The sequence below is a fragment of the Phoxinus phoxinus genome (assembly GCF_949152265.1).
Source record: "Phoxinus phoxinus genome assembly, chromosome: 17".
Taxonomy (NCBI): Eukaryota; Metazoa; Chordata; class Actinopteri; order Cypriniformes; family Leuciscidae; genus Phoxinus; species Phoxinus phoxinus.
The window spans coordinates 27,169,815-27,189,373 of record NC_136892.1 but is presented as its reverse complement, the minus strand read 5'-3'; the positions used below and the strand labels follow the sequence as shown (position 1 = coordinate 27,189,373).

At 36.3% G+C, this 19,559-nt stretch overlaps 3 protein-coding genes across 3 annotated transcripts in view; all 3 read right to left on the bottom strand.

The window, feature by feature from the left end:
* LOC306984549 (chemokine XC receptor 1-like) overlaps positions 1–11,446 on the bottom strand; it is a gene marked incomplete at both ends in the record, with an annotated part of 42,791 nt that extends 31,345 nt beyond the window's left edge. The window contains one exon of the mRNA XM_079586023.1: positions 10,778–11,446. Coding sequence (XP_079442149.1) covers positions 10,778–11,446 — 669 coding nt within the window. The remainder of the gene's footprint in view (positions 1–10,777) is intronic.
* A 4,730-nt stretch (positions 11,447–16,176) lies between these two features.
* LOC306984548 (uncharacterized protein) lies at positions 16,177–17,025 on the bottom strand (the record flags this gene model as incomplete). The annotated part of the gene is made up of 1 exon (XM_079586022.1): positions 16,177–17,025. One exon carries the CDS (start codon positions 17,023–17,025, stop codon positions 16,177–16,179), a length of 849 nt encoding a protein of 282 aa, XP_079442148.1.
* Positions 17,026–18,236: 1,211 nt separating this feature from the next.
* On the bottom strand, positions 18,237–19,100 carry LOC306984547 (hydroxycarboxylic acid receptor 2-like; the record flags this gene model as incomplete). Its single annotated transcript, XM_079586021.1, has 1 exon — positions 18,237–19,100. The coding sequence occupies one exon, from the start codon at positions 19,098–19,100 to the stop codon at positions 18,237–18,239; it is 864 nt and encodes a 287-aa protein (XP_079442147.1).
* Positions 19,101–19,559: the final 459 nt, after the last annotated feature.

Here is a 19,559-nt window from a genome sequence, read left to right as displayed (position 1 = left end):
TAACATGGGCGCCGAAAAAAAACACGCTTCTCTGCAACGCGTGCAGTGTGAAATGGGCGTGAGCCGAGAGGCAAATACTGTTTATAATATCAAAATCATTAGTTGTGTTACTGTAACTTCTCATTAGAGTTCATATTATCAGTAAACCGATTGCCTTAAAAATAAAACAAGTAAAGTGAAATAGGAATAGTATGTGGTACTGACACATGCTTAGTTAGTATAGTTCACTAACACAAGAGTTCTAGTAACTAAAAAGTAACTGTAGAGAGTACTTGATAATTTATCTTACAGTAAATTTAATTTAATTGTTACCATGGTTGTGTTTTGCATTGCTGAATATTGAAGTCTGGTGTGACTCAAGTATGATCAATTACAAGATTATCACAAATATAGAGGGATTATATAAACCAAATGAACAGTTTCACAAGGTCTTTAGGACATAGGCCTAAGTGTTACCAACTAAATAATAAAAGATAATTAATTGACATGAGATATAGTTACATCATACATTTATACACAAATATATTAGTTATATATAATATATGTGTATTACTTATCTTCTTTTGACACCAAACAACTGATGTCTTGTAGCATCACTGTCTGCATCAATTGGAAGAGAACTACAATAAAGTAAATAAAGTTCCAAGTGCCCAACCAAAGGGATTACTAATCGCCATAATGGTGCCTAAAAATATTTTAGGAAAATCAAAATCAATTTATGAAGTCAACTTATGTGATAAGTTAATTTATGCAATACATTGTAGTTGATCACCAGGTATGTTTTATTAATGTATAATCCATGTAGGAAAAACAAAAGGAAATTTTTCTTACCTGAGGGACAGCTTAGTGACAGTTGAGAGTTGACAGTTGAGTAGACCTTGAATTAATGACTGACTGAATCTCTGAATGTTTTAAAAACGCTGTACCCAATGTTTAGATCTGTTGTGGTATTTATGCAAATTAGCACATCTGTAATTAGATTTTGTCCATGTTAACAAACAATAAAAAAAATTCAAAAACTTGCAAAACATTTTTTGTTTGTCTTGATATAAGTCATCAATTACCCTATTCATGTGAGAAAAATAATGAACAGGCGTATGAATAGGATATTTTTGGGTCTTTTTCAAAACTTTCCCCTAATGGGGCTTTGAAAACTTTGCCTTACCTTCTGGCTTGCTTAGTTGGGGACATTTAATATTCAACAATATTATAGATCTGCCTTAAAGGTGGACGATGATGAAATTGTTTTTTGTATCATGTTATCACTGTGAAGCTGCTTTGATACAATCTGTATTGTAAAAAGCGCTATATAAATAAAGGTGACTTGACTTGACTAATGGGATTCTTTGGGGCTTTTTTTTCCTTACTCAGGGCATATGGAGGATACAAAATCAGTTGAGTTTGATTCTGTTGCAATCCCTTTTTTCCTAAAACGCCTGGACTATATGGGGGGGTTAATGCTAAAGCTCTGTATGTCATTACTGTAACTTTCTTGTAGAAGAGCTGTTTGTGATGAGCTTTGATTGACCATATGACTCTCATCACTGCTGTGATTGTTGGTTGTCAGTGTATGGTACAAAACAGATATTAATACTTCAATAGGTCGGTAAATTAACATTATATCAGATAATGGAATATGGTTTATTACTGTAAATTTAAAATTAAGTCCGTAAAACCTAAAATGTTGCTACCGTAACCACAGCTGCCGGTATTTTACCGTAAATTTTACGGATTTATTTTTCAGTGTGCTCCTGACGGACCCCCAACACTGCACGTTTTCTTTGTCTCCCTAATCAAACAAACCTGATTCAGCTCATCAGCTCATTATCACATGGGTTAATGAGCTGATGAGCTGAATCAGGTGTGTTTGATTAGGGAGACAAAGAAAACGTGCAGTGTTGGTGATCCTCCAGGACAGGTTTGAGAACCACTGCTTTAGACCATGCTCTTTAAAATAGGGCCCTAAGGCTCACATCAGTCTTCTTAAACAGCCTTCATAAATCAAAATCAAAAAACTGGCCTGCAGGTGCAACACGTGCTATGCAAATTTATATATCTAACATTTGTAAAATGAAAGATGGGCTAGGATTTCAGGTCAAATGAAATAATCTGTGACAATCCTTGAATTGGTAAACATTTATATAAACTTTATCGAATAAACACAAAAGTAGAGTTATTCTGAATGTAGAATGAGACAGTCAAGAATTAAATAAACCATTAAATGACATGGGTTCACATTAGCATGTTTCTGAAAATTAATTTGAAATTATACAGTAAATTACAGTATTGTAAGTAAAACAACAACAACAACAACAACAGTACACTCTAAAAAATGCTGGGTTGTTACAACCCAATTGTGGGTCAAATATGGACAAACCCAAACGTTGGGTTAAAAATTTAATAAAAAAAAATGTAACCCAATGGCCGGGTTTGTCCATATTTGACCCAAAATTTGGGTTGAAACAACCCAGCATTTATTAGAGTGTAATGTCCAAATGAAGCTATTCAAAAAAGAAAATATGGTTTATGTCAAGTTGTCATAACAAAGACATCTCAAACAATGTAATATTTGATTTATAAATGTCATAATTGAGCAAATGACACTTAATGGCCGTTGTCTTAAACATGCATGCATGTGTTATGTTATGATTATGAAGGTGTCATGTCAGTCTTATGCACACCCCTTCAAGTTAAGTGTTACCAAATAAATTAACCAAATGTTTTATGGAAAAGGCAGGAGAGTTTTCCAGTGCGGTGCAGATAAAGAACAGGCTGAACAAAACCTGCCAGAAAAAAACATAACAAACCAAAAGAAAAAAGATGCACAATTAACAGTTGTGTCAGAATCAAAATGAATCCTGCGAAAATGAATGGAATATATATAGTGGACATGGTAACAGTAGTTATTAGAATGAGATGAAACGCTCTTCTCTTCATGGGGTTTTCCTCCCCTCTCTCTCTCCCTCTTTCTCCTGGTCCTGACTGCTTCAGAGCTCTGAGAACAGCCACAAGGAAAAACAACTGGATGGAGAGGAAGAGGAGGAACTGAATCGAGTAGAAGTATATGTAAATATTATTAGCTTGGGTTGTTGTTGTAAACATGCAGCCCAAACAGGATCCAAGAATAATTATCCAGGCCGCAGTGCAGCAGATCACTCTATATCTGAGAGGTTTGTACTTCAGAAAGGTTACAGGATAAACCACTGCCAGGTAACGCTCAACACAGATCAGACACTGTAACAGAGGACGACCAGTGATGAATAGTCCTAATAAAAAACGTCCTACTATTGTGGGATGTGAAAGCTCGGTAAACAAAGAAATTACAGCCAACAAAGAGTTCAGACAGGTGCCAATTTCACAAACAGAGAGATTGAGGATGAAGAACTCTGATGCAAGTCCACTTCCTGTTCCTGTGATGATGAGCCATATAACATACGAGTGTGTAGGAAGACCAAACAAGACATTGATGAAGTACACACAATTTTCCAGACTAAATTTTGTTGATGCTTCAGATGTGAAGTTCACTGTAGAATTAATCATCATCTTGTTTATCTCTCAGTCCAAAAGCTCACAAAAATGTTAAAGACCCCCTGTGGTGGAAATCAAGTTTATGCTGTGTTTTTAATATGCTTTAAGACAAAAGGTTGGTTGCATTTTCCTTACATTCACAAGTTTCATTAAGAATTGAGTTTTTAATAATAAACAGAGCAATTCCAATATAGGGTCCTCACACCATCGGTGCTCGGGCCCTACAATTTTTATATTTTAATGAATATTTTCAATCATGAAGTCTTATTTGTTATGAATAGTAATATAAAAACAAAATTCATTAATTTATAAATGAATACGTTCTTTCAAATACACCTTTCAAGACTGCATTTCTCAGCATCATCTCTGCCTCAGGCACATAGTCTCAGGTTCACATAGAATACTCAAAATGAGTTGAATTAAGTTTATGTGCTGCTGAATTTTAGCAAAGAGTTAGTCTCAGAAAAAGGTGTCAATATATTGGTTGTTTTACCATTTTAAAATGATCTTATAAATAACAATCAAGTGTTTACTCTAACCTAAGTTCATACAGAAAATGTAAAGTTGAATAGTTTGTCACCTGAAGAGTGAATGTCCAGTCTCTCTGGATGTGTAAATCTCTGTGATGTGTTTTATAGACTGACTTCACAGCTGTTACAAGAATATACATAACTTAATCTGCTGCACGTCACATATACAACATCAGATATGCAAATATATTCTGCAAACAAATGTAAGGTTTGAAAAGAGAAATATATAGACACACACACACACACACACACACACACACACACACACACTACACTAGCATTAGAAAAGCTAAATTTTTAATTGAATTTATAGCCTACTATGAATATTAAAATATGCCGAACCATGTGTCCTGTATCATAGCTACATGAATGACATTTGCAGAAAAAAAACCCCGCGTGAAAATCAGTTGGGTATTCAGTGAGATATGATTAATTAAATGCGCTGACAGCTCATTGCACCTGCCATACAGATTACACTGAGTGGAGCGGGTGACCGGTTTAAGATGGCGGCCCCACGGCTCGACCGCGCTAGTAGGCAGTAGCGGTCGATAGGGCGTCTATCTATAAGATGTCTATGGTTTTCACAGACCTTGTTTGTCTGTGCTAGATTTAGGTTTCCTTGTTTGATTCTTTTATTTTTGTTAAATTTTAGTTTTTCTTTGTTCCTGTGATTTTAGTAGTGGTGGGTAGATCGAGGCTTCTTGAAACAGTTGAAGCAAATGTGCAGCATTGTGTCGAGGCTTCGAAACAAACAGACACCTGTCTTCACGGTGACCCCGAGTGGTCAGAATAGTAGTAAATGCAAATAAACCCAGGGCAAACATGCATGAAAACACCTTTTACAAATATATTGCAATTTTGTTTTAAGTAAAATCTTTCAAATGCAATTATCTAATCATCTAATAAGATTATCAAGAGTCTATATGTTATTTTATCAATTGTCAGGGTTTGTTTTGTTTGTTCTATGAATAGGCTAGCTCAGCTAAAAGTCCAATAAGAGACTAACTCATACATGCCAACCCTCCCGATTTTTCCGGGAGACTCCCGAATTTCAAAGCCCCTCCCGAAAATCTCCCGGACCGACCTTTCTCCCGAATTTCTCCCGATTTCCACCAGGACAACAATATTGCTACACCATCCGTCACTGGGCGCCGTTTCAGACCGAACAATAATAAAGGTTACACACCTAGAAGTCAAGCGCGGCAATCAGAACGGAAAAAGAACATAGACAGTATGAAGTCTATGCGCTGTCATGTCTATGGTCAGAGCCGTCTATGGGTTTGCGTAGCCTCCGCTGCGCGCGCCTCTGCTGACTGCGCGCGCGCCTCCCCACGAGGCATTTATACTTCGCGCTCGCCGGTGTAGGCTACTATTCTTTAAAAAGACAGGGTGCGACTCGGTGTAATTGTCCTCTAAACCATCAGGAATCAGCGGTGAGAAGAAGTCAGGTACACTCGTGAATGTTTATTTTAGTACACTTTAGTAGGCTACACCAAAACCACACTACAAAAGAATCGTGCAAAGCAGTAAAACAGATTATTCCTTGTGACATAAAAAAAAAAAAAAAAAAAAATGGATATGAGAATGTAATCTACAACTAAATTAACGTTATCTTACACAATTTCTATGTTTTTATTTAGTTTTGTCAACCTTTTTATAAAACATGGCCATTTTTTTATTTCAAGGGCTTATGTCTGCTATTGTAGGCTCATTTAGTTAATGTAAGCAACTAACATTGCTTACACCCCCCCCCCCCCCCCCCCCCCCCCCCGCCAACTAACATTGCTCAATCCCCCCCCGCCCGCGGAATATCTCCCTAATTCTGAGGTCTCAAGGTTGGCAAGTATGGACTAACTACCATTATTAATTTTAATTATAGCCTACTAATGTCTAATTAAAATGTCTACAAATGTATGAAACTGATCAGAGATCAGGTAAAACCAACAGACACTTGTTAATTGGTTCACAGTGACTCCTCATGATTCATGGGTTGACATAGATCATCCCAAGCGGTGAACCATTGAAATTTTTCAAAACAGTTATGACGTAAAGCCTCATTTACTGAAGTTACGTGACTCTGGCAGTTTGATATAGAGAGCCTAAGTCCCGCCCCTCCGCTTCCGGCTCATGGGACCTTATTTCGGAAAAAATATGTATGGAAGTCAATGGGGAGAGATAACTTATCTTTTTATTCCGTCTGAACTGTCCCCTGAACTACACATATGATGTTTGTCAATTTAAAAGGTAAATATGAAAGTCAAGAAAGTCGCAGTTTGTCATAAAACAGAAGAGTAACGTTTAGTTGTATGTGAAAATCGCTCGATGAACTACATCTCTCGTCTCGCACTATGTAGCCTACGTCACAAGATCCGTTGCTCGTATGTGTGTATTCTGGCTCAAAACACGAGTCAGGCATGACGGCGTAACGTTACGATTATAATGTAAGACTATAGAAAAAATGACAGACGTTAGCTTCAGTAAAGTTAGCTTCATTCATTGAGAGAAAAGGTATGACGTCGCATGTGCGCCTTCTGGGTTTGTAGTCTTTGTAATTACGTATTTTCATAGTCTTATACCTCAACCGTTTTACATCAAACTGCGACTTTCTTGACTTTAAAATGTATCTTTTAAATTGACAAACATCATATGTGTAATTCAGGGCACAATTCAAACGAGATCAAAATATTTGTTGTCTCTCGCCATTGACTACCATACAATATTTTTCCGAAATAAGGTCCCATGGTGGTCGACCGGAAGGGGAGGGACTTAGGCTCTCTATGTGACGGACTAAAAAAATATTACAGTGAAAGATAAAGGTATTGAGTAATAATAGGTACCCCAAAATTATAGATTTTCTTTCTCTCTTTCTTCTGTTCAAGTATTTAAAAGAGTCTAAAAAGTTATTTTAATGTTACATGGATTTAGGTGTATTCTGAAAGAGGCCTGGAGGTGGCGCATTGCAGAGTGATGAGGAATGACGTTCTGGTCAAAGGGCAAATAGAAAAACTGCAGCATTAAGACTGCAGCGCCAGAACGCTGCAGACACTAATCTGTGTTTTCTCATCATTTTATACAGGTATGTAAAATGTTTTGTATGGATCAATATCAATCATTTGTGATACTTGAGACATTCATTAATGCTTAGACTCTGTTTGTTCAGTTGAACTGATTGTGGTCGATGCAATCTCCAGCTGAGTAAACAGTCCAAATTCATGATGCTTGTAGAAAATGTGATGTGCAAGTTAAGAGATTTGAAACAATTATACAACAACTATATTTCCTGTGTAATCTTGATTTTCCAGGTTGAGCTGTATAATGGGTTATATTGTGTTTACTCACACCATTTTGTTTATGTGGAAAAGTGAAATTGAAAATTGTTTTCTCTAAAAATATACACTAGTAAGTGTTAAAAAAAAACATCTACATCAATGGAGACCGTGAATCATTATTAATTGGTCATTCCATCAAAGTTTTTCTATTGTTTCATAGAAGTTATTCTGATTTCTCTTTGTTTAGAACTTCAATATATATAAAATAGATAAAGTGAAACTTGAAAGTGTTGAGTGAAAACACAATGTGATGGTACAAGACAAGACACATGTAAAGTTGTATAGATGTTTATTGAAGTTGCTTAAAAGTGTAATATCGAAGAGAAATGGTCAAATGTATTGTGGACATACATTTAAATGCTGTGATTTGAATTATGTATGAATTCTGTTTTGAATGAGTTATACTTACCTGTTACCTGAAAAGGTTTGAAAAAAAGGAATAAGTAGTGAAGCAGTGTTTTGAAATTGCCATCACTAGTTAGTCTAGTTCTAGTCTTTATTTATTTGTATTCTGATCTCTCAAGCCTTGTGTTTTGGTTCTCTTTATGTTTTTTATGTTTTTTTGCTAAGTAATCTTTTCTTTTTAATAATTTTTTTCTGCAAGGATGTAATCTTGTTTTATTTATTTTTGTTTGAAAGTTTCTGTTACTTTTTTTTCTAGAATTTATTCTAAATAAATATCACTCCCCGCTCATTCTGCACCTGGGTCCTCCCTTCTCTGAATCCTGAAATCTCTAGGATTGCAACAATTGGAACAGTGGAACAGTGGAAACCCTCAATAGGAAAAGTGACACTGTGTCATTGGAGAAGAGTTTTATTGGATAAACAATCTACAGCAAACACTTATAATGACCAGATTTGATTATCACATTCAGAATAAACTTGAAGAACAATCAGGACACACAATCAAGTTTGTGGCTGTATTTCTCTAAATAAACAGTGAATGACAGAGAGTCACGCTGACATGTTCTGAACCATTTTACAAGACATTACAGAAGCCACATGTGAAGCTTCATCAAATAACATGTTTAAATACTAAAAACTAAACAATTAAATGTTTACAGGAGAGTTTTCCAACCCGGTTCAGATAAAGAAAAGGCTGAATAAAACCAGCAAATAGAAAGAAAAAAAAACCAATAGTAAAAGGTTCCTGGATGTACTGATTAGTCAGAATGAAAGAGAATCCTGAGATAGCAAATGGCATATAGATTATAATCATGCTCACAGTTATTAGAATGAGATGATACGCTCTTCTCTTCATGTGGTTTTCCTCCTCTCTCTCTCTCCCTCTCTCTCCTGGTCCTGACCGCTTCAGAGCTCTGAGAACAGCCACACAGCAGAACAACTGGTGGAGAGGAAGAGGAGGAACTGAATCGAATAGAAGCATACAAAAATATACAAATTATTTGAGACCATAAACATGCAGCACAAACAGGATCCAAGAGTGATTATCCAGATCACAGTGCAGCAGATCACTTTATATCTGAGAGGTTTGTACTTCAGAAAGGTTACAGGATGAACCACTGCCAGGTAACGCTCAACACACATCAGACACTGAAACAGAGGACGACCAGTGACGAATAGTCCTAATGTAAAATATTTCAATGTCTTGAAACTTGAAAACCAACGATCAAGTACATGGACCAAAATGTTCAGACAGTTGGGAATCTCACAAACAGAGAGATTGAGGATGAAGAACTCTGATGCAACTTCACTTCCTGTTCCTGTGATGATGAGCCATATAACATAGGAGTGTATAGGAAGACCAAACATGAAATTGAAGCAGTGCAGAGAAATATCCAGAATTGTTATTAGCTCAATGGACTGAATTGTGGAGAATGTAGATGCTTCAGGTGTGGTGAAGTTCGATGTGCAGTTATTCATCTCATCCTTATTTCTCTCAACTAAATCTCACAGAAAATATATGTTCTATGGAAAACAAGAAGTATTAACATATACATGAACCTAAATTTGCATGCAGAGTTTACAGCTAAAAATATATGTATCTTCATAGTCTACATACAAAAGCTAAGATTTGCAAAGCATCTGATTTTATCAAAAGCCTATTTAGCTGATGTCCCTTTAACAGAACAGAATAGCAAAAATAGGTTACACAACTAGCAATAGTTCAATCAAAACATTATCACCTGAAGAGTGAATGTTCAGTCTCTCTGGATGTGTATAAATATCTCTGCTGTGTTTTGGAGACTGACTTCACAGTTGCCACAAGGTAATATATACATGACTCCACAGTCCACACATGTCACAAAAAAAACATATGGTATGCAAATAAATGGTATGAAAGTAAAAAGTGGTTCCAAATGACAGATAATGTTAACCGTGTAAACACAAACAGAAAAATGTACAATAGATTATTAAAATAAATATAAGAAACCTGTACTTTATTTTCAATATTGAAAAAATGACCATATTGATATTTATGTGATATAATAAATATAATAAAATCAAGAAAAAAAACGGAAAAAAAAAACGTTTGACCACAATATGCCATTGCATTTTAATTTATTTTGGCTCACTTATCTTGATACAGCAGTTGTTCACGAATAAACAGGACCTGTGATAATGAAAATGGGCCCAACTGGTGCAAACATGTCATCATTTAAAACTATATAACCATGGTAAACATGACAACTGTTTTTATTTTTATAAGACAAAGCAGTAAGCAAATATATGTTTTCAACCCCAAGTTCATAGATTTATATGAATGCATAAGAAAAATTTAAATATCTCAGATAATAATACATTTCCAGCATATTTATGACATCTGACTCTCAACTTCAAAATTGAGGCTGAAAAATTTGTTGTTACAATATTTTATTTTGACAAGATAAAACATAATCTATCTTTATAAATCCAAAAACTTGCAGGTGGAATATGTTGCTATATGTAAATGTTTGCCATGTAAAAAAAAAAAGCTTATATATATATCATTCCTTTATTGTTCTTTGTTCAATGAAAATGTATTTAAACTCTTCCAATTTAGTCTGACCGTAAAAAAAAAAATGGAAAACTATATTTTGAATCTCTCAAAATACATAGCGCATTGCATAACATGTTCTGGCATAAACACTAATATAAAGAAATAAGATGTTTAGTTTGAGATTAAAAGAAATGGCAACTTACAAATGCCCATCCATTAATAAAAATGATCAAATAGAAAAATACATTTGTAATGTATCACAATTGCAGGTTTTATGGGGAACAGAGACAGGAGAGTTTTCCAGCCCGGTTCAGATAAAGAACAGGCTGCACAAAACCACCCAGAATAAAACAAATAATTCCGAAAGATAAAAGTCCTTCGACATGTAGTGTCAGCACGTACAAAAATCCTGAGAGAGTAAATGGCATATATATAATAGTCATGCTCACGGTAGTTATTAGAATGAAATGTAATGCTCTTCTCTTCATGGGGTTTTCCTCCTCTCTCTCTCTCCCTCTCTCTCCTGGTCCGGACTGCTTCAGAGCTCTGAGAACAGCCACAAGACAAAACAACTGGATGGAGAAGAAGAGGAGGAACTCAAACGAGTTAATGCATAAATGAATAGACAAGTGAAAGAAGAGTAAAGTAAGCATGCAGCACAAACAGGAGCCAAGAGTGATGATCCAGACAACAGTGCAGCAGATCACTCTATATCTGAGAGGTTTGAACTTCAGAAAGGTTACAGGATGAACCACTGCCAGGTAACGCTCAACACACATCAGACTCTGAAACAGAGGACGACCAGTGATGGCGAACCCCATTAAAAAAAATGTTACGTTTTTTAGACTTGAAAGCCAAGGAAAGTAAGTAAGTACAGAGAACAAAGAGTTCAGACAGCTAACAATCTCGCAAACAGAGAGATTGAGGTTGAAGAATCCTGATGCGACTCCACTTCCTGTTCCTGTGATGATGAGCCATATAACATATGAGTGTGTAGGAAGACCAAACAGGAAATTGATGCCGTGTAGAACTTGCCTCACACTGGCCAGTAGCCCACTGGGCTGGAGGATGGAGTTTGTAGAAACAGTAGATGTGAAGATCACCGTGAAGTTATTCATTTTCTCTCTGTCTGTCTTCTCTGCGCAGAAGATCACCAAAAAAAGGTTTAATTTCTAGATCAAGATCTATAGGGACAAAAAGAAAGGGGGTGTCATGTAAAATGACAACAACTATAGGCCTATCTCCAACTTGTCTGTGCTGTCAAAGGTCTTAGAATGACTAGTAAGTGAACAATTGAAAGAATATTTGAGTGTTAATAATATTATCTCAGAGTTTCAGTCGGGTTTCCGAAAGGAACATGGTACCATCTCTGCTTCACTGAAGGTTGTGAATGACATCATTGAGGCACTGGACAGCAAAAAGATGTGTGCAGCTCTTTTCATCGATCTTTCCAAAGCTTTTGATACGGTGAACCATTGTATTTTAAAACAGAGACTGCTCAACATTGGTCTTTCTGAGAAGGCAGTGGGTTGGTTTGAAAATTATCTCTCAGATAGGACTCAATGTGTCACCTTTGACGGTATCTCTTCAGGTTTTTTACAAGTTGTATCAGGGGTTCCTCAGGGATCAGTGCTGGGCACTTTTATTTACCATTTATGTAAATGACCTCGGTTCACATGTCCATAATGCTCCGTTTCATTTTTATGCTGATGACACAATCATTTATACTTGTGGAGAAACCCTTCACCAGACCTTTCAGTACCTGCAGGATGCCTTTGACACTGTACAATCTTGGCTATCTGACTTGAAGTTTGTGTTGAATGCAAATAAAACTAAGATGGTCCTGTTCTCAAATAACAGGAACTCCACAACTATCTCTCCAAACATTGTTACCCTGCAGGGAAATCTAATAGAGCGTGTGGCTGAGTATAAGTACTTAGGAATTTTACTCGACGACCATTTGACTTTTAAGGCTCATATCCTAAATTTAGCCCGGAAACTTAGGTTAAAGCTAGGGTTCTATTTTAGGAATAGGGCCTGCTTTTCTTTTGCAACAAGGAAGAACTTGGTCGAGGCTACTTTCCTGTCTCTTATGGACTATGGTGATTTTTTTATATATGCACGCCCCTAACAAATATTTGCACTAACTGGATTCAGCTTATCATGGTGCACTGAGATTTATTACAGGGTGCAAACCCTTTACACATTGTTGCACTCTGTACAATCTAGTCCAGTGGCCCTCCTTTGTTCAGCGCAGGCTAACCCGGTGGCGATTGTTTATATATAAATCCATCATTGGGACATTGCCCCCTTATTTATGTAGGCTCATGTCCTTCAAGGCCAGCACTCGCTCTCTGCGGTCTAATGATAATCTCCACCTGGTTGTGCCTAGGGCTCGCACAGAGTTAGGGAAGCAAGCATTTAGAATTTCTGCCCCATCAGCGTGGAACCTGTTACAGAATGAATTAAAACTTGATAACTTGGTCTCCTTTGGTCAATTTAAGAGGCTAGTAAAGTACCGGGAAGCTGGCACAATGGGCACCTGTCCCTACTTCCCAAATTAGGATAAGTCTATGGTGACAATGGGATGTCTTTTTTTTTTTTTTTTTTGGTTGATTCAGTGTACTATTAATGTATTATATCTTGTATGTTCATTGTATTTGTTATATTTTGTATTTTATGTGGAACTTTTATTGCGTCTTTCTTGGCCAGGGCTCCTTTGCAAAAGAGACTTGTTCTCAAAGGATTTCCCTGGTTAAATAAGGGTTAAAAAATAAAAATAAAAAAATGAACCATTTGGTTCAGGGCCAACCAGTTGAGGAGAATATGTGTTATTTATTATATGGGGATGCAGGGCCATGATCTGGGAGACAGTTTTGAAAATTAGACCTACTGGACTTTTTGTGTGATCTTCCATTGAGAATTTGTCTCAACCAAACAGTAACCAAAAGCAGTTTAAAGATGTTTTTTTACATTTTACACAAGAGGAAAAACTCCAGGCCTTATGTCTCTATCTCCATGATGCCAAAATGAAAATAGTTATTTCTGATCAATGCAACTTAATAGGCTTCAATTTCACCTGTTCGGTCCAGAACTGCTCAAAAAACGTGAAGTTTTCATTCATTTAATCATAATTTTAAGTCAAATTCTCAAAATGTGTTTCAGTCAACGTCTATATTGTCTAAAAAAAAGTTGAACTCCGCCCCACACTAAACATGGTGTATCCTACTCTCATTAAAGCTGGTGACGCCATGATGTTAGCGTGTGAAAGTTTAAGCATTTATACCAATAAATTATAATTAGGGGTTCTATGCCCAGGGCACGACCACGTCATAATCCGTCCCTGATGACTGTTTGTCATCTAGTCTAAGAGCAGTTTTTATTTTTGCGTACCTGATTTAAAGGGATAGTACACTTTAAAATGAAAATGATGTCATCATATACTCACCCTCAAGTTGTTTCAAACCTGTATGAGTTTCTTTCTTGTGTTTCTGCTGAACACAAAGGAATATATTTTGAAGAATGTCGGTAACCAACCAGTTAACTGGTCCCATTGACTTCCATAGTATTATTATTTCCCTACTATGGAAGTCAATGGGACCAGTTAACTGTTTGGTTGCTGACATCATATCTTCCTTTGTGTTCAGCAGAAGAAAGAAATTCATACAGGTTTGAAACAACTTGAGGGTGAGTTCATTTTAAAGTGAACTATCCCTTTAAATGACAAAATCATCCGGGAAAATGTCACTGATTTTGCTGGACCCGTGTGTCCCCCGTTACAGCTCCCCTGCATTAAAGTGTAAAAAGTAGTCACAACTGAAATTCTTAATGGCTTGCATAAAATGCTGAAGATCACAAAGCATTAAAATGCTCTTTAGCTGCTGACCCATTTTAAATGAACAGAGTAGATAACATGGGCCACAGTTCTTTCAAGCACAACTGTCAAGACTGCTTACGACAAATTCAACATAAAAAGCAACTGAATCTTATACATTTTAGAACTAAAAAACTTCACGTAATATAGACTAGAAGTCAATCAAAATAAAAACACGTCACCGAAAGTACATTTTGAAAGCAGGTTTTCAATGTCTGTCCAAGTAAATACAACACAAACAAATATTGAGATTCTATTAAAACAACAACCTTCACATTCATATAGAAAATCTGAGTTAAATGCTTATCACCTGAAGAGTGAATGCCCAGTCTCTCTGGATGTGTATAGATATATGTGCTGTGTTTTGTAGACTGACTTCACAGCAGTTACAAGAATATATGACTATATATATGCAAATATATAAAGTAAACAAATATAAGGTTAAAAAAAAAACCTATTTGACTAAACTGAACAGGTTTGAACTGACTCGAATTATTCAACATTGAACTAACTGACACTTATCTTACTAGTACTAAGGATGACAACAACAATCTTATTTCTAATAAGGTAGAAAAAGTTGGGGGTGCTTCGCAATAGCCTACTGATCCTAGTTAGCCACCTTGAAGGAAATCTCAATTCTCTAATTGCACAACGAAGAATGAGGAGGGAGGGAACTTCCAGAGAATATGGAAGTTCCCTCCCTCCCTAAAAAAATATTGTAAGTGCTTTTTCCCAAATCACTGCAGTGACGTCATCGTCAGGTTAGCAGCATTGACCATCAGGTAAGTGTTATTTAAATAAACTCCTGATGTACTTACAAACTTTCCAATGCCTCGTTTTATGAGTACAGAACCTATTTGTACTACTGTAGAAGTTTGGTACCATTCCGGGCATTATTAGTGGGATAATTTACGAGATACAACTTTTGGATCAGTTAGCGCCTGCACTAAGCCATTCGGCTGATATCTCTAAATAAGCTCTAACTTTAAAGCAGGGCTATGCAGGTTCGGGAATTTCTTCGCTGTATTCTCGCTTTTTGCTCGCCGGTTTCTCTATAGAGCTCCCCCTACAGCTTTGGAATAGATATTTGACAACACTGTCTGAAAACTTGTTGGCGACTCTCAGATACCAGAGGCTAGTAGATCAACGACATCAAAGCAGACGGGACATTCTTTAAAACGTCTTCTTCATTTGGGTTCGAACAGCGTGAGGGAGCGCAATAATGATAGAATTTTAGCAGATTTCTTTTTGCCGTAAAGCAATTCTTTACATCGCGAGACCTGATATCACGCGATACTTCCTGACGCCGCGTCCGGCGGCTCGCCGGCTCAAAGTTGCAAGTGTGTTTTCTCCGCTCACAGACGATACACTCTAAAAAATGCTGGGTTGTTTTAACCCAAATTTGGGTCAAATATGGACAAACCCAGCAGTTTGGTTACATTTTTTTTATTTAAAATGTTAATTCAACATAGGGTCAGAACAGCTTTGGAGTCATTGGAATGGTTATATTACTTTTTTCGGGTTGAATGGTGGTCGTCTCGCACCCCCCTACATTTTTTAATTCAAAATGTTAACCCGACGGTTGGATTCGTCCATATTTGACCCAAATTTGGATAAAACAACCCAGCATTTTTTAGAGTGTAGGGGGGTGCTAAACGACCACCATTCAACCCGAAAAAGTAATATAACCATTCCAATGATTCCGAAGCTGTTCGGTTAAGGTAAAAAAACTGCATAGTTCACCTTTAATAATGTTCGACCAGGGGAAAAAAGGCTCCTGGATGGGGTGTTTGGCTCGAGGTCATGGTGCAAAGGACCCTATGTTGATTTTACTCCGAACGAAAGAAAAAAAAGTTTTTACAAAATATATGAAATAACAGAATTTAGTATTAAATTAAATTAATCATCATGATTTAAGTATTAAAGTTATCATATAATGTATAGAAAGTAGCTAAAGTAAGCAACAGTGAAATATCACAATTGCAGTCTTATGAGGAACAGAGGCAGTTTTCCAGTGCGGTGAAGATAAAGAACAGGCTGAACGAAACCAGCCAGCAGATAACAAATCAGTCCAGGGATCCAATAATCAGGATTATTCTGTTGTGTTAGAATGATACATAATCCCGTGATAGCAAATGGCACATACATAAAAGCCATGCTCACAGTAGTTATTGAAATGAGATTAAATGCTCTTCTCTTAATGTGGTTTTCCTCCTCTCTCTCTCTCCCTCTCTCTCCTGGTCCTGACCGCTTCAGAGCTCTGAGAACAGCCACAAGACAAAACAACTGGACGGAGAAGAAGAGGAAGAGCTCTGTTAAGTAGAACCATATGTGTACATGCATGTTTTGAGAGATTACAATAAATAAACCATAGAAACAGGAGCAAAGATTAATGATCCAGACAACAGTGCAGCAGATCACTCTATATCTGAGAGGTTTGTACTTCAGAAAGGTTACAGGATGAACCACTGCCAGGTAACGCTCAACACACATCAGACACTGAAACAGAGGACGACCAGTGAGAATAAGTCCTTGTAGAAATATCGGTAACAATGAGAGACTTGAAAAGTACTTTGGCAGTATAGTGAGCAAACCATTCAGACAGGTACCAATCTCACAGGTGGAGAGGTTGAGGTTGAAGAACTCTGATGCAACTCCTGTTCCTGTGACGATGAGCCATATAACGTAGATGTTTGTAGGAGCACCAAACAGGAAATTCATGCTGAGTATACAGATTTCCACAAAGTCCATTGGCCCAATAGACTTAGTTGTGGAGTTTGTTAATGTTTCAGGTGTGGTGAAGGCCACTGTAAGGTTATTCATCTCCTCTGTATTTGTCTTCTCAGTTCAGCAGCTCACAAACTAAACTGTATAATATTACTTATCTTTTTTAAGGAGAAATATAATGAACCAAGTCAATAAGGTAAACATAACATTTAAATACATTCATCCAGTTTCTAACATAATACGATTAAGTAATGCAATATTCATAATTTAAACTCAAACATGTCATTTTCTTTAATATGTACATTTAAAATTATTTAGCCTACTTCTGTTCAGAAAATAGCTCAGTCCAATTTTACCAATTCTAGCTATGTTAAAACAATGAATCAAAAGTTTTTAATCACCTGAAGAGAGAATGTCCAGTCTATCTGGATGTTTATAGATTTCTGTGCTGTGTTTTGGACAAGAAGAATTTCATCTGCTACACGTCACGTAAAACACAAGATATGCAAATTTTTAGACTGAACTTTTATATTAAAAAATAAAAGTGTGCTGTCAAGTATACAGCAATTATTGGTTTGGGCAACTGGTTTATTTTTAAGACACAGCACTATTGAACATGTAAATATATTTTTTTTCAAAGTTCATAGATTTATATGAAGGCATAAGAAAAAGTGTAATATCTCAGATAATAATGCCTTTCTAGCGTGTCAACATCATAGGCGACCATGAGATTTATCATCTGACTCTCAACTTTAATTTTGAGGCTGAAAAAAGTGTTGTTAGAACATTTTATTTTGACAGCCCAAAACAATCAATCTGCCAAAACTATCTTCATAACTCCAAAGACTTAAATGGAACATTTAGCTGTATATACAGTACATGTTTGCTATGTAAATGTTTAGTGTGTCAGTGAATACATTGACAAAAGGTTTTTATTTTTTTATTTTTAACAAATATTAACTCTTTCATTGGACCTTTCAGTGGTCAGTCCAAAAAAATATCATGTGGATGCAGTGGTTTAGATAGAGATTTTTTTTTAATTGTTGAGTGTTTTAAAAAAAAAAGGACTCAAACACTTTACTACAATCTCTGGCAACCCTCAATATGAAAAAATGAGACACTAAATCACTGATGAAGTTTAATAGAAGAAAAAAAACATTACAAAATTGTTGCAAATAAATTATCAAAAGAACATTACCAACTAAAAAATACTAAGATCCAAAATGACAAAATGTTGTATTAAACAGACACTTAATACATTTTTAAATTAAAGTTTTCTAATACAGCGTTTAGAAAGTAAACTGGATTTAGTGAAAAAATACAATTGCAAGTCTTATGATGAGCAGAGACAGTTTTCCAGTGCGGTGAAGATAAAGAACAGGCTGAACGAAACCAGCCAGCACATAACATACAAAACCAGGGAGCCAATATTCAGGATTATTCTGTTGTGTACGAACAATATAGAATCCTGTGATAGCAAATGGGACGTATATAAAAGCCATGGTCACAGTAGTTATTAGAATGAGATTAAACGCTCTTCTCTTCATGTGGTTTTCCTCCTCTCTCGCTCTCCCTCTCTCTCCTGGTCCTGACTGCTTCAGAGCTCTGAGAACAGCCACAAGACAAAACAACTGGACGGAGAAGGAGAGGAGGAACTGCAGCGAGAATAACCATATGTGTACATGAATGTTTTGTGAGATTGCAATAAATAAACTATAGAAACAAGAGCCAAGATTAATGATCCAGACAACAGTGCAGCAGATCACTCTATATCTGAGAGGTTTGTACTTCAGAAAGGTTAGAGGATGAACCACTGCCAGGTAACGCTCAACACAGATCAGACTCTGAAACAGAGGACGACCAGTGAGAATTAGTCCTTGTAGAAACACCATTAAAAGTGAGAGACTTGAAAAGAAAATAGTCAGTGTAGAGACGAAACAATTCAGACAGGTACCAATCTCACACATAGAGAGATTGAGGATGAAGAACTCTGATGCGACTCCACTTCCTGTTCCTGTGATGATGAGCCATATAACATAGGAGTGTGTAGGAAGACCAAACAGGAAATTAATGCTGTGTACACAGGCTACCACCAAGTCCATTAGCCCAAGGGACTGAGTGGAGTTTGTAGATATTTCAGGTGTGGTGAAGTTCACTGTAGAGTTATTCATCGCCTCTGTGTTCATCTTCTTATTTCAGCAGCTCACACACCAAATATAATATAGCAACTGTGTTTTTTTTATGTGGAGACCTGTAAATGAAACCAGTTAATTCAGGTAAGTATTAGACTCCATAAGGTAAACATAACATTAAAAATACATACTTTCAGTATACACAATACACTTACGTTGTAATACAAAATTCCTATTTATAACCCGTAAAGACCACACCATTATTAAATGACTTCACAATATAGTTGTATATTCAGTATTCATGCTTAGCCTAAATTTATAAGCATGTCAATTTACTTTCATATATTTCCTTTAATCGTTTCATTTGAGTTATAACTCAGTATAATCATGGTATAAAGTATAAATTAGTATAACATATCTTAGTCCCATTTTACTCAATAGCTCAAATATTAAACACATCCAAAAACATTGTTGGTTGATATTATTGAGGTTAAAACA